This window comes from Arvicanthis niloticus, chromosome 22, assembly GCF_011762505.2.
Source record: "Arvicanthis niloticus isolate mArvNil1 chromosome 22, mArvNil1.pat.X, whole genome shotgun sequence".
Lineage (NCBI taxonomy): Eukaryota > Metazoa > Chordata > Mammalia > Rodentia > Muridae > Arvicanthis > Arvicanthis niloticus.
In genome coordinates, this window is record NC_133429.1 from 26,034,873 (window position 1) to 26,059,037 (window position 24,165).

A 24,165-nucleotide genomic window follows, 5' to 3' on the forward strand; every position below is an offset into this window, starting at 1 on the left:
GCTTACTTGAGGATCCCGCCGAGTATCTGTGTGTCTGGCTTTTTTTTTCTTTGTTCACAGACAAAGCGCTTGCACTGGTTGTGGAAAAAAGGTCCAAATCCGTGTCTTCTCTGCTTACAAGTCTTGCCTGGGAGCAATGGGGGAGAATGTATACAATCATGAAACAAAATATGGCATTTTCTGAATGCAGCTCACATTACCCCAAATAAACAAACAGGCTCTGTCAAACAACCTTCTTCAAAATGATACCACAATCCTTTACTGCTGCCCAGGCAGAACAAATGCACTATGTCAAAGCATATTTTTGCAAATAAGAGCCGATTTTAAAATTGAGCTTTGCTATTTGAGTCTGTACAACAAAAGAAAACATTTTACTACAGTAATTTTGATGAAAATCAACCTTAAATGCAGTGGGTGAAACTTTAAACAGCTTAACATCACTTACTGACCAAGTATATTATTTAATACTAATTAAATGTTAGAAATGTCATGTTAGATTATTTTTCCAGTATCTGTATTTATGTTAGATATAGTGGTATTTTCAATCAACAACCCTCAAAATGAATTTTCCATATTTGCGTACCATTGCATCACAGACCGTATACATCCTTTCATTATAACCATTATCCTTGTAGAATATTACACTCTAAATGGTCTAATTTTGAGGTCATGTTAAATATAGAGTAATTTCAAGACACATTTCATGCACCCAGTGGATTATTCACTTCATCTGAATTTCCTTTTGTACTTTTGTTACTATGTTACGCTGATATTTAGCCCCAGTATAGAGTTGCGCGTACCTATAGGATCTTCTCGTACAGAATGCCTGGCATCACTAGGAATTTACCAAGACTGAGCTGTGAACTGGGGAATATGCTATTATGGAAAAGAAAACAGCCTCTAAGTGGGTGGGATCGACACCAAACCACTACACAATTGGATCCCTGTGAGCGAGTATTGTCCTAAATGTTTGATGGGAGGAAAATTTAAACGCAGTGAAATAAAGACAAGAAACCACCACTGTGGTTAAAAAGTTATCTGTGTAACGAATTACATAGACTCAAGGAACCAGAATCCAAATATCCTCTTTCACTTTGAGATATCACCTCCTCCCCTCCGCCCCCTCCTCTACCTTCTTCTCCCTGATTTAACGTCAGACCCTTTCTTTATATTCTTATTCCTGTTCTTCCTTCCCCTCCCTCCCTCCCTCCCTCCCTCCCTCCCTCCCTCCCTCCCTCCCTCCCTCCTTTCCTCTCTCTCTCTCCACCTTCCTTATTTCCCCCTGCATCTTCCTGTTCGTCATTCTCTTCTTCCCTCCCCATTTTTCCCCTTCCCTTTGGAACATTTCCTCCTAACTGTCCTGGAACTCTCTAGTGATAGACAACAAGCAGACACCACATCTGGTTTGCCATTTTCCTTTCCTTTCTTTCCCCACCTTCTCACTCTCACTCACAAATGATTAAAAATATTGCATTTTTCTCACATAAACTTACTTTTAATGTTCCATTTGTGCATATTTATTTTGTATAACACATTTAAAATTTGTATACACTATGGAATAGTCCCAGACAGCTATTGACATACGAATTAATGAGCAAACTTATCAAGCCCTCCATAAACAAACCTTCAGGCCAATTCTTAAATTCAAACCATAAGACATAGAAAAATCACAGTTTAAAGTTAAATTTGACAGTCACATATGACTTCACAAAAGTGGCATTTAACAGCTTAACTTTAAACTTGCAGAATTTTTTTTTGTTGTTGTATTTCATGGAAAGACAATGACCCTGACAGGTAGGATCTTGACAGCTTTCTCCTACAAAGCCTAGAAATCTCATACACAGACTCAATCCATGTCTGTCAGTGAATCTGTTATAGCCAGCCCATAGATTATTAATACCTAAATTCCATATCTGAAGTGTTGGATTTAGCCCCGTTCTATCAACTAAATCTATCTATCTATCTATCTATCTATCTATCTATCTATCTATCTATCTATCTCTTTTCTATTGTATGCTTTCTTCTATTGGGATATGATGCATTTCTCCAAAAGGCTTATGTTCTGATGGCTGGGGCTGAGCTAGTTAACCTAATCTTCAGTGATTGGATCATGAGGCCTCACAGAATCTGTGGCTATTATTCACTGATTAACTGAAAAAAATCTGTTGGAATAATTAAGAGATGGAAAATGTGGAGGGAGGGCAAGTTAAAGGGAGAAGGTCCCTAGGGGCTATGTCTAGTCCTGGGGAACACCTTCCTGTTTCTTTCTGTCTCTTAGATGCTATCACCATAATTCCAGAAACACAGACCTTAGTGACTATGGACTGGAGTCACTGAAACTGTGAGGTTTCCTGAATTCATTACATTTTTCCTTCATGTATTCACCACAGTAACACAAACACAAACTGAACACACAAAAATAGTTATTTAGCATTTCTTTTGAATCCACAGTTTCCGGGACCCTGGTAAGTACTGAAGATGACAAGTTACATATGTCAAATGATGTGGTGTTTACTTGGTGACTTACAAAATCCATCCCTATAGCTTAAACATCGATTCCTTACTAGTAACAACTAATACAATATAAATGTGATATGGGAAGATGTTTTGTAGATGCAATACAAAAGAAACATTTACAAGTTCAGTACACAGGGTATTTTTCTAAATATCTTCTTTTGTATTTTAAGTCAAACAATATGGGTTCAATGAATATAAAAGGATAGCTGTTCTTAAAACAATAAAACTAACCACACATTAAATATTTATGTTACAAAAGTATGTGTTAAATATCATAATATTAAATAATGGGATAAACAAGCTTAATTCATAGCATACTCTAAATAGAATTCTATACCAATTATTCACCAAACAGTAAATTTGAAAAGAATCTTTTACAGTTTTTTTTTTTCTGGTAAAGTTTCCTTTTCTTAGTCAATCTATGCAGTTCTAAATCCTACCTGTATCTCATGGAAAGGAGATGGACTTTGAACAGAACTCTCTAAATATTTAGGGTCTGATCTACCTACAGTTGCCACAATTTAACCAAGAATAAAATTTTACATTATTTATTACAGAACAGAGACAGTTGTTTAACTTACATGATTGTAAGAAATATTTAAAGCCTTGGTACTTTCATAAGTGAAGACATAATAATAGTATACTTTAAATTCTTTGTATATTTGTTTTTAATACATATGGGTGTTTTACTTGCATGTACACAAGAGTATTCACTTGCATCCTGGCGTCAAAGGAGCCAGAAAACGGTGCTGGTTCCCCTGGAACTGAAGATACAGACTGGGCAAAACTCTAGATGAGTGCTAGGAATAGAACCCAGGTCTTCTAGAGGAGTGAACAGTTACTTCAAACACTGAGTCATGACTCTAGCTCCCTAAAATCATACTTTAAAAACAAATATCCAGATATTTATTATACAGATTTTGTTTTAAGGAAGAGAAATTCGAGTGTTTTCAAGATGAAATTCTCTTGTCAGCTCTCTTGTGTGTGTGTGTGTTTTTTAATTGTTGTTGTTATTGGTGGTGGTGATGTTTGTTATGTACATATCTACTTATCCTCTTTTGGGAGCACACTAACATCCTCTTAGAAGGATTTCAGTCATCAATGTATTTCATGTTTAATACTAGTCCCCAATGTTATAATAAAGGTGAAAATTCTTATTGCCCATTAACATCATAACCATTGTAATACTGATGTAGCCAATCACATAAAAACACAATATAATTTTATACATTACATAGTAGACAGTGATAATAAAAGACTGGATATTTATTAGCTACTGTAATTTTATCATTTTCGAGTATAATTCTACTTATAAAAAAAGTAGGCTGACTATAGAGCAGTATGCTTTGCTACATTAAAACCATTTTTTTACATATCTGTATACTTTAAATACTTATAAAAAAGGTTACATCAAGAGTTGGACTTATGTCATCTAGGTTTGAGTAAGTGCAGTATATTAAATCACACAACAAAACCATACAAGATGATGAAATTCTTCTCACCAAGTGCCCCTGTTAAGCATGATTCCTTTCATGACTAAGATGAATTTTAATAATTTTCTTTAAGATGTTTTTTCACTGTATATTGTGTCTGTAAGATCTAAACAGCTTACTAATTTTAAGTGTTTCAATTATTTTTATATTTTGTAACATCATTACACATATTACAAATATCCTATCACTTTGACTGTTTCTAGGTCTTGAGGTCTGGTGGGGTGAGGGTGAGGTGGGGACATCGTCTTGAGGAGGGGATGGGAGAAGAGATATGGGATGTGGAATGCTCAGAGGGTGGACCAGGAGGAGGATAAAGTATGGATTGTAAATAAAAAAGATTGAAGAATAAATACAAAAGACAAAGGAGAGAAAAATTATAGAAAAAAATCCTTACCTTTACTCATGCAGAGCTGAATTATGCAGATGCTTTCTTTCATAGTAAATCATTATCATTGCACTTTCTTATTAATAATGCAGAGTGAGTGGGAAACTATGATTGATGAGTGTGGGAAAGATGATTTCCATGTTTTTAATTATCTGCCCTATCTATCTATCTATCTATCTATCTATCTATCTATCTATCTATCTATCTATATCTAATTTATATGCAATGAAACAATAGACTTTAAATAAAGTTCAATAATGTTAAATTATTATTATTATTATTTTATATTTTGAAAGTTTTGAATTAAAACTTACAAGAAAGTTTCAGAAAGCAATGACAAACATTTTCTTTCCATCTTATGTCTAGCTTGCTCAGTAATTTTTATGTAACAAAAAACAATGAGCCATGATTCTACCAAGCCAACAAATTAATATTTGGGATGCAAAACTATTGAAGTACAGACTCTGATATGTATTGAGCAGGTTTTACATATAATATTTCTTTTGCTTGTAGTTCTTATGCTTTTTATTATGTGTATATATTGGTATAACTTGCATTATAGCTAAGTCAAAAAACAGTTTTCATTCTGGAAAACTATTTACAAAATCTCCAGGTTAACTAGCAACTAATGGTTTGCTACTGTTAGCACTGTGGCATTCAGAATGTTACACAAGAGAAATTGTACAGTATATACTACACAGGAATCTGAAGCACACTCCTCAGAGCTAGTGTCATGTTCTTTCTCTGTGTTATTAGTTATCTTGCCGATTTCTATGCAATCCTTTGTTGTACATTCATTTACTAGTGTTCCACTGTTACATTTTCACACACTGAGTAAACTTTGGTTAAGTTTTGGAGCTGTTATAAACAAAACTACTATAAAAATTTGTGCTGTGTTTAAAATAAATACTTTTTAAATTTCTTTGAGCCTTCCAAATGAACTATTTTGGGCATATTTGGCCCCCGTAGTACTATTATTTTTTTTTAATGAATGTTCAGTTCTTTGAGAAAAAATGTTCCATAGAAGTTTTGTTAGCTCACCTGTTGCATGTTTGCTTACCTTCAAAAGAAAATGTTATTTTTTCAAGTCTGACTAGGTAAACTTTCTATCAGTCTCCTCTTCCAATTTATGGCCTCTCTTTCTTTCTTATTGTGACATATATATTATTATCTTGTTAGATACATATACATGTAAATATATAAATACAATCTGTTAAGTTTGGTTAATGTTGCTTGTATATATTTGATTTCAGGGCAGAACAAATGTTATTGTGTTAGAATGATCATTCTTGGGAAAGATCTAGCCTCCTTCTATCATTAGTTGCTTTTATTGATGTAAGGGTGGATCCTCTAAGAACTCCCCCTTCTATAACAGCATAAGCCACAACACTGAACAGCATTCGATGATATCCCTACAGGTGCAAGAGTGGCATTCATACCTTCATGGAAACCATGAGCTCTCAAACAAGACCTAAAGAGCACTCAGGAAACCATGCCTGGTACCGGATGCCTTGCCAACTCCCTGGAACTAGGAAGATCATGAATTGTAGAGGAGAATCTACTACCACTACTTTACTAGACCAGAATAATTCCTAACTGCATTCTCAAACTTATCCTTATACCCACAGATGAGTGTAGCTCTCACCTTGAGTTAAGACACAAAACAAAAGGAAATAACTTCTGTTTGCAGCAATCAAACCATTACAGAAAACCAAAGCTGATCCTAATACAAGGATTAAGTGACACTGGTGTTTTCGACCCTAATAGATGCATCTACAGCAACCTCCTACACCTAAGTCGGGGAGCAGTGTGGAAGACACTGCAGAAACATGTTACAATGGAAGATCAGGAGTCCTCTGTACCACTATGTAATCTAGAAACATGGAACACCTTAACAATATGATTACCTAAACAATGCTTTAGGAATTAAAACATTAATAGATATGCTAGCATGAAATAGGGAATTCAATAAACACCATATTCTCTAATTTGAAATTTTGAATTCATTTCCAGAATAATGCAAAATATGAATATTCTCTGGAAAATCCCAGAACTTGATCCATTTATCACTATTATTTAATTATCAAGAAACTTTCAACTACTGTTGTCATATTTCCTAATACATTTTAAAATAATACTCTCTTTTTTTCCAATTCCTTTTGGTTATGTAACATTCTTTAGCCTTGCTTAGGCATAGATATTATATCCTATATGCAAAAACTGATACTGATTATGCCTTATGCTATAATGTTATTTAGTAAGATATATAATATATTTCTATATTAATAATTATTTTCTGCCTTCTAATGCCTTTTCCCTCTATTGTTTCTCAAAAATGGCCACTAAATATGTGCAAAGATATTGTTAATAATATATAATACTAACAGAGTGACAAACTAATATTACTTGGGGCACATACATGATACTCTTACAGAGAACTTTTACTAAAATATGAGAAAATATATAATGAATGATGATTGTGAATACGAGCATAGATTCTCTCCTCTCTCTCTCTCTCTCTCTCTCTCTCTCTATCTCTCTCTCTCTCTTTCTCTCTCTCTGACTCTAGGTCTTTGAAAAATTGTTCAAAAATGGTATATGAATGTTCTAAAAGCCATAATATTTTTATCATAAAGAAAAGTATATTTGGATGTGAAAATACTCCATGGGAAACAAAATGGTAATTTGTTTTCTTAACCAATGTAGACTCTTAGCAAGAAATATTTGTTAGTTTTTATAAATGGTATGTGTCATCCATTTTCAGCAACTACAGAGATACCACACATTTACCTCTTCTTAAAAGTTTCTGAGATGCTACTGAAAGTTTCCCATTTGATGAGACCCACTTTTCAAGGTTCTATAATGGCTCCTTTCCTCTGTTTCTTCTAGTAGCTTACAGACAAGTGACTTTACCATGCAAATGCATTCTATTTTCAAGATTACACTCCTGTTACCATGCTTAGAATTTGTCCTTAAAGCTCTAGTTATATTTATCAAAGTTTCACGACACTCCATAAAACTTTTCCAAGTTAAGCAGATGATAATCATTTGTTATTTTAAATAAGGCTTAATTCTCCAAGATGGGAATTCATATTGCTCCTTTTTCCTTGTGTAATCTACAAATTCAACTCTTACGATTTTCAAGAATATAATCCAATTAAGCAATTTCCCATCCATAGTGATTTTGTTTAAAAAGTTGTAATAAGTTAATATTTTTACATGTCAAATAAAATTATTATTTTAAACACTGTCATATTGTAACATATTAAAAGCCAAGAACATACATTATTATTTTAACACATGGCATTTGAGGTTGACCCAAAATAGATACAGTTGTCATCTTTACATAGTTTAAACCTATTATGAGCATACTCTAAAGTGTTTTTTATTGAGCACTTGTGTCTATAACATTTTTCATTTTTCTCTAACCTTAAACATATTTCTTACCACAAGTTGAACTCTTCCACCATTGAGTACATCTGGATCTAACTCAGGCAAGAAGTGATTGCTACGTGGTGACACAGGAAAGAGAAAAACAAGTTACAGCATAACTATTGAACAGAAACGTTTTAAAATGCTCAAATGTCTTTATATAAAATAGAGAAAACAGCTTTAATATATGTTACATGTAAGAAATGCACCCATCACACACACACACACACACACACGCACATGCACACACTCACACAAACATACACACACACTTTATTGTAAATAAATTCTTACAAAAATAATTTCTAAATAAGACTTCAAAACTATCCTTCTTTTAAAATATAAACTTTAATGAACAGAAATCTGAAAGTATTAACATTAAGACTTATTAAATTATAGAAAAACTCAGTATATTTAAATTACATTTACTTCCTTTACCCTCTTTTTCTTTGGCTCTTTGAAAGAGGATGTGATACAGCCCAGAACGGACTCAAGGTCACCATGTAGTCAAAGACAAGGTTAAACTCCTGGTCTAATTGTCTCTTCCTCCAATCCTGTGCATCACTCTTAACTTTTACAATCATAAAATTTCACTTGAGTCAGGCAAAGTTTTCTATCTTTAATGCTCTACCATATTTAATGCACACCATTAATATTTACAGTGAAGTTTAATTTGATTGGAATACTGATATTTTTATTTTCAGTAAATTTTGTCTTTGGAAACTGTAGAGATGGATAAGCAACTAAAGAGCTTGCCATGCAAGCAAGAGACATTCAGGTATGGCGGTCAATGATTAGCATCACAGCACGGTGGTGATGAGAGCTGGGGTAAAGACAGATCCCCAGATCCCTAGGCTTTATCAAACAACCTTGCCTAAGTCAGTTATTCCCAGTCTAACAAGAGACCATGTTTTTTTTTTTTGTTGTTGTTGTTGTTGTTGTTTTAATATTGTGGTGTTAAAGAAAAAGACACAAACTGGTTGGAGAAGGAGTTTGGGAACTAGGGAGAGTTGGGGAAAGAAGTGAATATGATCCAAACACACTGTGCAAAAATGGTTAAAGAGCTAATAAAAAAAAAGACAGGTAGTTTTGGAAGAAGGGCACTAAAAGTTCACTAAAATGTACATACACCAACCCCAAAATGTGTACATAACACACACACACACACACACACACACACACAGAGAGAGAGAGAGAGAGAGAGAGAGAGAGAGAGAGCGCTTTTCTATTTTTGAAAGTAATTTTTAAATATATGACAAAGAAATCTTTTATATATAATACATAGAAAATAGAGATTCTGAGCAATTGTTCATTTCTTCTACTAGATAGAGATTTCATTTACTAGTAAGTAAATATTAAATGTGTAAACAGGTAAAATTCACCCTCATACATATTGTTTGTATTTTCCACCCCATCACATCTACATCAGTACTTTGACTTGAGAACAGTCTCTCATGTCAAGTTAATATAGGTAAGTAATAGATTCTGCTGTATTTGTTATAATTCTAAGGATGCTGTTACTATAAGTTCAGTCAACCTGATTATTTGACATAGCATAAACTTAAGTTTGCATTAATTGGAATACTTCAAAATAAAACATGAACTACTGGTCACTTTATTTTTTTTCATAATGAATATGTCACATAACAAAATGTTTCCATTTTATGGTGCTTTCATATGAAAGTTTGTCACACATATAGTCACAAGATTTTCATCTAGAATTTCAACTGTCAATTAAAAGTAATATTTTTTTTTTAAAAATTATGTATTGATACAGGAAGAGTTACTGGATACCACACTTTTTCTTTATAAAGTAGAAGTGCCTGCATGCTTTATGTGTTGGTTTCAGGCATTACAGAATAGAATTTTCTCTAAACATTTTATGATGAAAACTATAAAGAACAATTAAATCTGCTCTGTAGGAAAGCCTCTGGCAATGTGATGTACTGGCTCTTGGCTATGAAGTTGTGTTTGTTTTAGCACAATTAACCCAGGTTTCACTTTTCAAGACACGTTTACAATACAGAAATCTAATTTAAAGGAAATGACCTCACCATTTCAGGTTTCTGGAACTAGCTGCTTCAGGAAAGCCAACTTGTGTATGAAGCCACTGGTAGGTGTATTCCTTACTCCTTTCTAACTTTTCCTTTGCAGCAGTTGCCTTGGAGACTGCCTCTTCCTCCTCATCTTGGGGAGAAATGTGTACCATTGTTAAATTTAGGGCAGGTAGCTCACATAATCCTAAGAATTTCATCATAATACAAGAGGCAATATATTGACTAAGGCATGGTGTGGAAATAATGTCCATCATTAAAAATGAAGTATTTTTCCTGTTTGAGTTTCAATTACATCTATATTAAAAAAAGGAATTTTATTGCAGCAACCACTGTTTAAATTAAGTATAAGTTAGAAAACTTGGGGTTGTTTTGGGACAAAAGTACACTTTTAGTCTTACTAACAGGCTTAATTTTGGGCTTATTTTAATATCAAATTGTCATTATAAACATATTCACATACAATGAAACTTATAGATTATAACAAAGGTATTTAAAACAGAATTTTGATTATACAAAACTGAGTTTTTTGTAAGTTAATTTTCTTTTCAATAATGAATAGCGCATATGTATTTTCCAAAATAAAGATTTTCATTGTGTTATTTGGATACATGGTAGAAAGAGAAACTGATTCTCAAAGACTGTCCTCTGATCTGCACATCCCACACACTGTGACACAGGTGGCTTATATTCAACCCATACCCAAAGTAAATATAAAAATTCCAGACATGCAAAAAAACCAGTCTTTATGTTAAATTATAAGCATCTCTGTCTTAGTTTCTCTCTCCCAGTGTGTGTGTGTGTGTGTGTGTGTGTGTGTGTGTATGTGTATGTGTGAAAACATTGCAGATATGCCTGCTATGTCAGTGCCACACAATTTAGAATTCCACCAACAAGCAGCGGGTGTGCAGCATTGCTTAGCACCATGGCCTTGCTCTCTTACTCTGACTGTTTCTTGGAGCTCTAATTAACTGCTACGGGCTTGCTAGTTTTGTGAGCTCAATAGACTGCATGTTTCTAATCGCAATCCATAGTAACTACACTCACAAGAATATAAAACTGCAAAGTCTTGTGGCGAAAAATGCCGACATTCCCAGATGCAGATGTAATCACAGCATTTAGAAGAGCTGACACAGCATTGGAATTCAAGATGCCTACAGGCTCCTGATCAATGTCAGACAAACTGAGACAAGGAACTGTTCATTAAAAAATAAAATAAAAAACACTGTAGTGAGTTGATTTTATTATGTTTAGGTATGGGCCTTGAATTACTGATCTCTCCAAGACTTTTAACATGAAGGGTGTTGTATTTTGTCAAATGCTTTTTCTGCATCTAAGAATAAGATCATGTGAGTTTTTTCTTTGAGTTTGTTTATATAGTGGATTACGTTAATGGATTTTCGTATATTGGATCAACCTTGCATCCCTGGGATGAAGCCTACTTGATCATGGTGAATGATGGTTTTAATGTGCTCCTGGATTTGGTTTGCAAGAATTTTATTGAGGACTTTTGCATCGATATTCATAAGGGAAATTGGTCTGAAGATCTCTTTTTTGGTTGGGTCCTTGTGTGGCTTAGGTGTCAGAGTAATTGTGGCTTCATAAAATGATTTAGGTAGTGTTCTTTCTGTGCCTATTTTACGGAATACTTTGACGAATATTGGTATCAGGTCTTCTTTGAAGGTCTGGTCGAATTCTGCATTAAATCTATCTGGTCCTGGGCATTTTTTGATTGGGAGGTTTTTAATGACTTCTTCTATTTCCTTGTGTGATATGGGCCTGTTTAGATAGTTTACCAAAGTTGATTTAACTTTGGTATGTGGTATCTGTCTAGAAAACCATTCATTTATATCTAGGTTTTCAGTTTTGTTAAGAATAGGCTTTTATAGAAGGATCTGATGATATTTTGAACTTCTTCCATTTATGTTGTTATGTTTCCCTTTTCATTTCTGATTTAATTTGGCCTAATTGTCTATCTGTATTTAGAAAAAACGCAAATAGACCCATATTTGTCACCTTGCACAAAGCTAAAGTCCAAGTAGATCAATGACTTCAACATAAAACCAGATACATTGAATCTAATAAAAGAGAAAGTGGGAAAGAGCCTTGAACTCATTGGCAGAGAAAGAAATTTCCTAAACAGAATTCCAATGGTTCATGCTCTAAGATGAAGAATTGATAAATGGGACCTCATGAAACTGGAAAGTTTTTGTAGGGCAAAGGTCATAATAAGACAAATTGGCAACCTACATATTAGGAAAAATCTTCACTAACTCCACATCAGATAGAAGGCCAATATCCAAAATATAAAAAGAACTCAAGAAGCTAACCATCAAAAAATCAAACAACCCAATCCAAAAATGAGGTATAAAACTAAACCAAGAAATTACAACAGAGGAATCTCGAATGGCTGAGAAGCACCTAAACAAATGTTCAAAGTTCTTAGTGATCAGAGAAATGCAAATCAAAATGACCCTGAAATTCCACCTTATACCAATCAGAATGGCTAAGATCAAAAACTCTGGTTACAAAACATGTTGGCGAGGATGTGGAAAATGAGGAACACTCCTCCATTGCTGGTGTGATTACGAATTGGTACAACCACTTTGGAAATCAATCTGGAGGTTCCTCAGAAAATTGGAAATAGATCTACCTGAAGACCCAGCAATACCACTCTTGGGAATAGCCAACAGATGTCCCACCATGCCACAGGGGCACATGTTCCACTGTGTTCATAGCACCCTCATTTGTGATACCCAGAAGCTGGGACTAACCTAGATATCCTGTGACAAAAAAAACAATGGGTACAGAAAATGCAGTTCTTTTTCACAATGCAATACTACTCAGCTATTAAAATCGAGGGCATCCTGAGTTTTGCTGGCAAATGGATAGAAGTAGAACATATCATCCTGAGTGAGGTAACTCACACCCAAAAGAACATGCATGGTATGTACTCACTAACTATAAGCAGATATTAACCCAAAAAAGTACGGAATACACAAGATACAGTCCACAGAAATCAAAAAGGTCAAAAAGTTGAAGGGCCCAAGTGAGGACATCTCAGTCCCACTGTGAAAGGAGAAGAAAGCCATCACAAGTGGGGAGGGAGGAAGGAACCTGGGAGGGAAAGTGGACAGAGTTGTGGGGAAAAAAGGGACCTGATCTGGTATTGGATGAGGGAAAAGAACTGAAGCCCTGATGGACAGCAGAAAGAATGGAAAGAGGCAATCAAGGGAGGTAGGAGGTTGGGAGGACCCTCCAGAATGCACCAGAACCTAGGCAGTGAGAAACTCTCATGACTAAAAGGGAGGGACCTTAGATGAAATGCCCAGCAGTAGGGAGAGGGAACTTATAGAGCCTACCTTCAGCAGGAAGACAGGGCATCAAATGAGAGAGAGAGTTTTGCCATCTCACAGTCAATACTCTGATACATAATTGTTTCTGTTTAAAAGAACTACAGGGATGGAAATGGAGAGGAGAAAAATAAAAGAAGGGCCAGTGACAGGCCCAAAGTGGGATCCAGCTCATAGGGATGTCCCAAGGCCTGACACTATTACTGAGGCTATGGAGAGCCCACAAAAAGGGACCATAACTGCCTTCCAGAAGACCCAACAAGCAGCTGAAAGAGTCAAATGCAGATATTTGCACCCAATCAATGCACAGAAGCTGCTGACACCTATATAGTTGAATTAGGGAAAGGCTGAAAGAAGCTGAGGAGAAGGGTGACCCTGTAGGAGGACCAACAGTGTCAATTAATCTGTACCTCTGAGATCTCTCAAATACTGCACCACCAAAAAGGCAGCATACACCAGCTGTTATGAGGCCCACAACACATATACAGCAGAAGACTGCTGGATCTATGTTCAATCAGAGATGATGCACCTCCCTTCCAGTCTGTGCCAGTGCCTTGAGCAGTCATAGGGTGCCAGCTCTGCACCCAATCCCCCCAAACCCAGAAGAGGCTGGAATTCCAGGAGCTCTAACACCCTCAGGAACATAGGATAATAGGATCACAGGAACTCTGGAGCCTGGGCACACCAGGATTTTAGGATCCCAGAAGCAGCCCGATTCCCAGGAGCTATTACACCCAAGATCTCAAGATCATAGGATCACAGGGACAGCTGGACTCTGAGGAGTTATGACACAACCAAGACAACAGGAAAGACATGCTCTAGTCAAAGACACTGAGTGAAGATAGCACTAGAGATAACAAGATGGCAAAAGGCAAGTTTGAGGACATAAACAATAGAAAACAAGGTTAATTGGCACCATCAGAACCTAGTTCTCCCACAATAGCAACTCCTGAATATCCCAAGATACCTGAAAAGTAAAATTCAGATTGAAAATCACTTCTAATGATGACGGTAGAGGACCTTAAGGAGGACATAAATAAGTCCCTCCAAGAAATACAGGATAACACATGTAAACATGTAGAAGCCCTTAAAGAGGAAACACAATAATCCCTTAAAAATTGTAAGAAAATACAACCAAACAGGTGAGGGAATTGGACAAATCCATCAAGGACATAAAAATGGAAAAAGAAAGAATAAAGAAACCACAAAGGGAGACAACCCAGGAGATAGAAAACCTAGGAAAGAGATTAGGAGTCATGGATGTAAGCATTACCAACAGAATACAAGAGATAAAAGAGAGAATCTCAGGTGCAGAAGATAGCATACACTGTAGTGGGATATCTTATCTTCTCACTACATTTGTATAAAGCTCAGCGATTGGGCTTTATGAGAGGTAGGCGAAGTGAGGAGTCAGAAGGAGAAGGAAGAGGGGAGAAAGAGGAGAAGCTAGGAGGTAGAAGGAGGTCAGAGCCATGGAGAACCATACTTGTGTCTAGGACAGTCCTGGGTAATAATTTATATCATAAGGTTAGATATTGGGTTACAACTCTAATTGTATGGGCATCTTGTTCATTGAGCATTTCTAATTATATAAAGCCTTTGAAAAATATTAGAGTCTCATTTCTACTGGGAACTGCATGGATGACCAGATGGTCTGGGCCCAGACAAGCCTTGTGAAAACAGTGTGGGAAATTGGTAGAGCCATCTCCCACGTTGGCATCTTGTGGGTGCCAGGACCAGTGTTTTTGGCTGGCTGTTTCTAGCTATGGCATGCCCATGGCCTCTGGCAGCTTCCAGCTGTGGAGCACTTGCCTTCAGGCCTCAGAGCATGGCAGCCTGAGAACCACCTCTGCTTAGATAGTCAGCCCAAGAAATAGACTTAAAAAAAAAATAATACTGTAACAATAGAAAACATTGACACAACTGTCAAAGAAAATACAAAATGCAAAAAATTCCTAACCCAAAATATCCAGGAATCCAGGATAAAATGAGAAGACCAAACCCAAGGATAATAGTTATAGAAGAGAGTGAAGATTCCTAACTTAAAGGGCCAGTATATATCTTCAACAAAATTATAGATAAAACTTTCCTAACCTAAAGAAAGAGATGCCTATGAACATACGAGAAGCCTACAGAGTTTCAAATAAATAGACTAGATCAGAGAAGAAATTCCTTTCATCATATAATAATCAAAACACCAAATGCACAAAACAAAGAAAGAATATTAAAAGCCGTAAGGGTAAAAGGTCAAATAACATATAAAGGCAGACCTATCAGAATTACACCAGACTTCTCACCAGAGATTATAAAAACCAGAAGATCCTGGACAGACGTCATACTAAGAGACCCTAAAAGAACACAAATGCCAGTTCAGGCTACTATACACAGCAAAACCATCAATTACCATAGATGAAGAAACCAAAATATTCTATGACAAAACCAAATTTACACAATATCTTTCCACAACTTCAGTCCTACAAAAGATAATAGAGGAAAAACACCAACACAAGGAGAGAAATTATACCCCAGAAAAAGCAAGAAAGTAATCTTCTTCCAACAAACCCAAAAGAAGATAATCACAGAAACATATTTCTACCTCCAATAACAAAAATAATAGGAAACAACAACCACTTTTCCTTAATATCTCTTAATATCAATGGACTCAATTCCCCAATAAAAAGACATAGACTAACACATTGGATATGTAAACAGGACCCAACATTTTGTTGAACACAGGAAACATACCTCAGTGACAAAGACAGGCACGACCTCAGAATAAAAGTCTGGAAAACAATTTTCTAAGCAAATGGTCCCAAGAAACAAGCTGGAGTAGCCATTCTAATATCAAATAAAATCAACTTTCAACCAAAAGATATCAAGAAAGATAAAGGTAAACACTTCCTACTCGTCAAGTGAAAGATCAACCAAGATGAACTCTCAATTTGAACATCTATGCTCCAAATGCAAGGGCACCCACATTCATAAAAGAAAATTTACTAAAGCTGAAAGCACACATTGCATCTCACACAATAATAGTGGGAGACATCAATACCCCACTCTCATCGATGGACATATTATGGAAACAGAAACCCACATATACATCAAACTGAACAACACTCTACTCAATGATAACTTGGTCAGGGAAGAAATAAAGAAAGAAATTAAAGACTTTTTAGAATTTAATGAAAATGAAGACACATCATACCAAAACTTGCGGGACACAATGAAGGCAGTGCTAAGAGGAAAATTCATAGCTCTAAGTGCCTACAAAAAGAAACTGGAGAGAGCATACACTAAAAGTTTGACAGCATACCTAAAAGCTCTAAAACAAAAAAAAAAAAAAAAGGAAAGAAAGAAAGAAAGAAAGAAAGAAAGAAAGAAAGAAAGAAAATACACCCAAGATGAGTAGAAGGCAAGAAATAATCAAAATCAAGGCTGAAATCAACCAAGTAGAAACAAAAAGAACTATACAAAGAATCAACAAAACCAGGAGTTGGTTCTTTGAGAAAATCAACAAGATAGATAAACCCTTAGCCAGACTAACCAGAGGTCACAGAGACAGTATCCAAATTAATGAAATCAGAACTGAAAAGGGAGACATAACAACGAAAACTGGGGAAATTTACAACATCATCAGATTCTACTACAAATAACTATACTCATCAAAACTAGAAAATCTGGAAGAAATGGACAATTTCCTAGACATATACCAGGTACGAAAGTTAAATCAGGATCACATAAACCATCTAAATAGTCCTAAAAACCCTAAAAAATAGCAACAGTCATTAAAGTCTCCCTACCAAAAACAGCCCAGGACCCGATGTTTTTAGTGCAGAGTTCTATCAGACCTTCCCAGAAGACCTAATCTCAATGCTCTATTAACTATTCCACAAAATAAAAACAGAAGGAACACTACCTAATTCATTCTATGAAGCCACAATTATACTCATACCTAAACCACACAAAGAACCAACAATGAAAGAGAACTTCAGAACAATCTCCCTTATAAATAGTGATGCAAAAGTACTGAATAAAATTCTGGCAAACAGAATCCAAGAGCACATCAAAACAACCAACAACCACAATCAAGTTGGCTTTACCCAAGGAATGCAGGGATGGTTTAATACACATAAATTCATCAACATAATCCACTATACAAACAAACTCAAAGAAAAACGCATGATCATCTTACTAGATGCTGAGAAAGCATTTGCCAAAATCAACATCACTTTATGGTAAAAGCTTTGGAAAGAACAAGAATTCATGGCCAAAACCTAAACATAGTAAAAGCAATATACAGCATACCTGTAGCCAACAGCAAATGAAAGAAACTTGAAGCAATTCCACTAAAATCAGGGACTAGACAAGGCTGCACACTCTCTCCCTACCTATTCAATATAGTACTGGAAGTCCTAGCCAGAGCAATTTAACAATGAAAGGAGATTAAAAGAATACGAATTGCAAAGGAATAAGTCAAAATATCACTATTTGCAAATGATATGATAGTATACTTAAGTGACCCCAAAACTTCTACCATAGAACTCCTAAACCTGATAAACAACTTCAGCAAAGTGGCTGGATATAAAAATTAACTCAAACAAATCAGTAGCCTTCCTCTACTCAAAGGATAAACAGGCTGAGAAAGAAATTAGGGAAATGATGCCCTTCACAATAGTCACAAATAATATAAAATACCTTGGAGTGAACCTAACCAAGCAAGTGACAGATCTGTAGAGCAAGAACTTCAAGTCCTTGAAGACAGAAATCAAAGAGCTCAGAAGATAGAAAGATCTCCCATACTCATGAATTGGCAGTATTAGTATAGTAAAAACGGCCATCTTGCCAAGAGCAATCTAGAGATTCAATGCAACTCCCATCAAAATTCCAACTCAATTCTTCACAGAGTTAGAAAGAGCAATTCTCAAATTTATTTGGAATAACAAAAAAACCAGCATAGTGAAAACTATGTTTAACAACAAAAGATCTGGGGGAATCACCATCCCTGACTTCAAGCTGTATTACAGAGCAATAGTGATGAAAACTGCATGGTATTGGTACAAAGACAGGCAAGAAGATCAATGGAATAGAATTGAAGACCCAGAAATGAACCTACACACCCGTGGTCAGTTGATCTTCGACAAAGAAGCTAAAACCATCCAGTGGAAAAAGGACAGTATTTTCAGAAAATGGTGCTGGTTCAACTGGAGGTCAGCATATAGAAGAATGAAAATCAATCCATTCTTATCCCCTTGTACAAAGCTCAAGTCCAAGTGGATAAGGATCTTCACATAAAACCAGATACACTGAAACTAACAGAAGAGAAGGTGGGGAGGACCCTTGAATACCTTGGCACAGGGGAAAAGTTCCTGAAGAGAACACCAATGGCTTATGCTCTAAGATTAAGAATTGACAAATGGGACCTCATAAAATTGCAAAGCTTCTGTAAGTCAAAAGACACTGTCAATAAGACAAAACAGCAACCAACAGATTGGGAAAGATCATTACCAATCCTACATTTGCTAGAGGGCTAATATCTAATTTATACAAAGAACTCAAGAAATTAGAGTCCAGACAAATAACCCTTTAAAAATGGGGTACAAAGCTAAACAAAGAATTCTCAACTGAGAAAACTCAAATAGCTGAGAAGCACCTTAAGAAATGCTCAACATCTTTAGTCATCAGGGAAATTCAAACCAAAACAACCCTGAGATACCATCTCACACCTACAGAATTGCTAAGATCAAAAACCAACGCTGGCAAGGATGTATTGAAAGAGAAACACTTCTCCATTGTTGGTGAGATTGCAAGCTGGTACAACCACTCTGGAAATCAGTCTGGAGGTTCCTCAGAAAATTGGACATAGCATTACCTGAGGACCCAGCTATACCACTCCTGGATCTATACCCAGAAGATGCTCCAACATATAACAAGGACATATGCTCCACTATGTTCATAGCAGCCTTATTTATAACAGCCAGAAGCTGGAAAGAACCCAGATGTAAGTCAAGAGAGGAATGGATATAAAAAATGTGGTACATTTACACAATGGAGTATTACTCAGCTATTAAAAATAATGAATTCGAGAAATTCTTAGATAAATGGATGGAAATAGAAAATATCATCCTGAGTGAGGTAACCCAATCACAAAAGAACACACATGGTATTTACTCACTGATAAGCAGATATTAGCCCAAAAGCTTGAAATAGCTAAGATCCAACTCACAGACAACATGAAGCTAATGAAGAAGGAAGACCAAGTGTGGATGCCTTGGTCCTACTTAGAAGGAGTAACAAAAATACTCAAGGGAGCAAATATGGAGACAAAGTGTCGGACAAAAACTGAAGGAGGGGCTTTCTGGAGACCATTCCACCTGGGTATCCATCTCATGTGCAGTCACCAAAGGTAGATTCTGATGTGGATGTCAGGAAGGGCATGCTGACAGGAGCCTGATATAGCTGTCTCCTTAGAGGTCTACCAAAGTCTGACATATTCAGAGGCAGATGCTCACAGCTAACCATTGAACTAATCAAGGGGTTCCCAATGGAGGAATTAGAGAGAAGACTGAAGGAGATGAAAGGGTTTGTGGCCCCATGAGGAGAGCAACAAAAACAACCAACCAGAGCTTCCCAGGGTCTAAACCACCAGCCTGGGGGTAAATAGGGAGGTACCCATGACTCTATCTTTATATGTAGGGGAGGATGGCTTTGTTGGGCATAGGTGGGAGAGGAGATTCTTGGTCCCATGAAGGCTAAACACCGAGTGGGGGGAATTCGAGCATGGGGAGGTGGGAGCTGGGTTGTAGGTGGAAGCACATCCTCATAGAAGCAGGAGGAGGGGTGATGGGATGGGGGTTCCTGCGTGGTGTGGGAATGGGGTAAGGAGATAAAATCTAAAATGTAATATAATATCCAATAAAAAAAAAGAAAAAAAGAAAAAAAACTTCAAGAATTGACAAATGGGAACATCATAAAATTTCAAAGCTTCTGTAAGGCAAAGAAAACTGTCAATAGGACAAAACGGCAACCAATAGATTGGAAAAAGATCTTTACCAATCCTCCATCTGATAGAGGGGTAATATCCAAAATATACAACAAACTCAAGAAATTAGACTCCAGACAACCAAATAACCCTATTAAAAATGGGGTACAGAGCTAAACAAAGAAGAAAATGTACATTTACACAATGGAGTACTACACAGCTATCAAAAATGTTGAATTCATGAAATTCTTAGGCAAATGGATGGAATTAGAAAATATCATCCTGAGTGAGTAACCCATCACACATGGTATGCCCTCCTTGATAACTGGATATTAGAGCAAGATATAACTCACAGACCACATGAAGCCCATGAAGAAGAAAGACCAAAATGTGGGTGCTTCGGTCCTTTTTAGGAGGAGTAACAAAATATTCACAGGAGCAGATATGGAAATAATGTGTAGAGCAGAAACTGGAGGAGGGAACATCCAAAGTGCTCATCTGGGGATTCATCACAGGTGCAATCACCAAATGCAGACACTGTTGTGGATGTCAGGAAGTACATGGTGATAGGAGCCTCATATACCTGTCTCCTGAGAGGTAATGCCACAGCCTGAGATATACAGAGGTGGATACTAGAATCTAACCTTTGAACTGATCATGGGGTCCCCAATGGAGGAGAGAGAAGCCTGAAGAAGTTGTAGGGACTTGCAGCACCATGGGGAGAGTGACAATACCAACCAACTAGAACTCCAGAGGGTCTAAACCGCTATTCTGGGAACACACATAGAGGGGCCCATGGCTCCAGATATAAATGTAGTGGAGGATGGACTTGTTGGGCATCAGTGGGAGAGGAGGTACTTTGTTCTGTTAAGGCAGGATGCCCCAGTGAGGGGGAATTCACGATCAGGGTGGTGGGAGTGGGTAGATGGGAGGGGGAACACCCTCATAAAAATAGGAGGAGGGAGAATGGGATAAAAGGTTTCTGGGGAGTGGGATGGGGAAATGGAGATAACATGTGAAATGCAGATAAAGTACCCAATAATAAAAAAGTAAAAAAAAAAAAACCTTGGTCTTCTGATAAAAACTCTCCAGTACTGAAAGAAGTGAATTAGGCTTTAAGCAGAAGCAAGAGGGTAGTGGACTTGATTATTGCTGGTATAACAGCTTTAATTACATTAAGTGCTAGCAACACTGCTTCTGCAATTGCTTTGACACAGGAAGTTAAAACAGCTACTTTTGTTAATCATTTAGCAAAAAATGTTACTAATGTGTTGAATATACAAGAGGATTTAGATAGGTAGATTGATGCTCTTCATCCTATTCAAATTAATGGAAGGAGGATCAGTGTTTAAGAGTAAGGAGCCATCTTGACTGTCATTCCAAATATCATTAGATTCATGTTAGTTCTAAAATTTACAGTGGTAGTAGTCATTATAATTGGGAAAAAGTTTAAAGACACTTGCAGTGTATTTGGCATAATTCTAACACCTCTTTGGATTTTTTAAAATTTGCATAGTGAGCTTATGAATTTAAAGAATGCTGCTCTGCTGAGTGTTGATGGGGCAGATACTGCTGATAAAATTACTCATGGTCTGAGGTCAGTATCTCTATATTGGTCAAGCTTCAAAAATGGCATATATAGCTTGTTCATGCTATCTTTTTTTTTGTCCTAGGAATAATTTTATTCCTGCCCATCATGTTTTTAATAACATCAACATCTCTTTAATAACATCAATATGTTGGCAGCCAAAGTACATGGCTTGAAACTGAAAGTGGATTCCCAGAGTTATTAAATTAACAAGCTGGCAAGCCAAGGACAGGTAAAATTCTGCACAGAGCCTTAACAACTTAAGACAGAAGTGCATTGCTTTTGATAATGCATATTCCATGACAGGTAAGGAAGGCATTCTTGTCAGAATGACCTAAGACATGCTCATTCTTGTTTGTTTATGAAATAAAAAAGGGAGGAGGTACAGAGCTTTTGGGGCTGCTTGGCAAAAATCTGACATAGGCCAAGGACAAGAAAATTTCTGCTTGGCAGGGATCTGATATTGGCCAAGGACAAGGAAGTGGGCTTCAGGTAGGATTCTGACATTAGGCTAGAACAAAGAAGTAATTTCAGGCAGAAATCTAAATCTTAGGCTAGAACCAGGAAGTGGGCCTCAGACATGACAATGACCTTGGGCTAGGGCAGGGAAGTAGGCTCAGATATTTTGGTCATCCTGATAAGTCCTTAGAAACAGAGATCATGGACGTGTTCACAAAACTTTGTTCATTGCTTTGCATGTTCTTTGACTATTTATGTTTATTGTCTTGCTTGTTCCTTGACTATTTGCATCTATTGTATTGCTAGTTCCTCAACCTAGAACTGACCTTAATATTTGCATGTAATTTAAATTGTATAAAAGCAAAAAAGAGGAAAGAAGATGGGATAGAAGTTTTCTAGGGAGGAGAAAGGGGGAAAAGGGATGGCATCAGAAATGTAAATAAATAAAATATCTAATTAAAAAAAGAGAGAGATGATGCACCTAATCCTCAACAGACCAGAGGCCCCAGCGAATTTAGAGGTCAGGTGGGGTGAGGGGTATGGGTTGGGGATAGCTTCATAGAGACTGGTTGGTTGGAGGTATAGGAAGTAGAATAGTCTGGGGATGGACAGGAGGGAGGAATGAAATCTGGAGTGTAAAAAATAAATTAAGTAATTAATTTTTTTTAAAAAAGAAAGAACAAATAAGTAAAAAAAAGTCAAATATCAAGTCATTCATTTCAGATATTGTTTTACTGTTTGACTTAGAAATCAGAATACTTATAAGTTTTTTGGAAAATGAAACATATCTTAAAGATCATAGGAAATGCATAGGGTACGCTGTGTACACACAAAGTGTGATATGGATAATACTGAATATGATGTGAATGAACATCTTAAATCTGTTCTTCCGATATAGGTCAGTGAAAGAATGCTGGTTTTCAAATCAAGATGTTAGAAGCAATATTTAGTCAAATCTAAAAGAAAAATATATTTTTTTCTAATGTCTAAGCTCTTCTTTCATCTGATGCTGCCACCTGATTTTAAAATGTTCACAACTCATGCCCTGAAATCTCAAGGCAGCCTTACTTGATGAAGACTTCCTTGATAGCCTGGGCTGGCCAATAAACTCATGCAGAAAAATATTTGTTAAATAGCCTTGCAGGTGCACAGGAAATATAAATCAGACTGCCACAAATGAAAGATGTGTTGTCACAGTTACTGTATAAAGTTAAGTCTTTCCTCTGCATATACTGGAGTGTGATCTACCTTTCTTGCTTGACCACACCAAGTATAGTTCAGACAGTAAGTAAGTAGCAAGACATAAGTGATTCTGATAATTAGCTGAGCCAAACCTTGAACCTTAGTACTCAATATGTAGAAAATAAGTTCTTGCTCCACAAATACAGTTCATTGAAATCTAGCTTCATGTTGCCGTGTTACTTAAAAAGCTATTGATAATTGAATAGTATTGTCTAATTATGGACATTCTATATTTCTTTATTCCTAAGTAAATAACATTAGCCCATGTGGTTACTTCATAATTTTATATTACATATCATGGGACATGGTTTTTCTTTCGGATTAGAAACTGTCTGAGTTTAGGCATCTTCATTTATATTGCTGACTAAGCCTAAGTCCTTTCTCTGTCATTAGTGGTGAAAATATTTTTCTGGTTCATTGTTGATTTCAATTTCTACTCTTTTCAAAAAGGCTGCCTTTCTAGGCATGCAAAATTGTATACATTCTAAATGTCTTCAAAACTATATGTTATTTTTTTCTTGTGATTTGAGGCTTGCATCTCTGAATTCAATAAACTGCATGAAGTGCTGCCCTCTGGGAAGAAATTCTACACATTTTCAATAATTTGTCTTCTATAAACAAACCCCTTTCATTCATTCTTCTTCTTTATTTTGTCACTTTCTG

The 24,165-nt window shown here is 36.2% G+C and overlaps 1 protein-coding gene across 6 annotated transcripts in view; it reads right to left on the minus strand.

Annotated features, from left to right (window-relative positions):
- Positions 1-24,165, minus strand: part of Lrriq1 (leucine rich repeats and IQ motif containing 1) — a 192,531-nt gene that overhangs the window by 16,723 nt on the left and 151,643 nt on the right. For 3 of the 6 annotated variants that reach the window (XM_076920105.1, XM_076920107.1, XM_076920106.1), the window contains exons 24-26: positions 9,882-10,014; positions 7,825-7,903; positions 7-127 (exon numbers count right to left, since the gene is read on the minus strand). In XM_076920105.1, coding sequence (XP_076776220.1) covers positions 7-127; positions 7,825-7,903; positions 9,882-10,014 — 333 coding nt within the window. The remainder of the gene's footprint in view (positions 1-6; positions 128-7,824; positions 7,904-9,881; positions 10,015-24,165) is intronic. The other 3 variants (XM_076920108.1, XM_076920109.1, XM_076920110.1) reach the window with 2 other exon arrangements.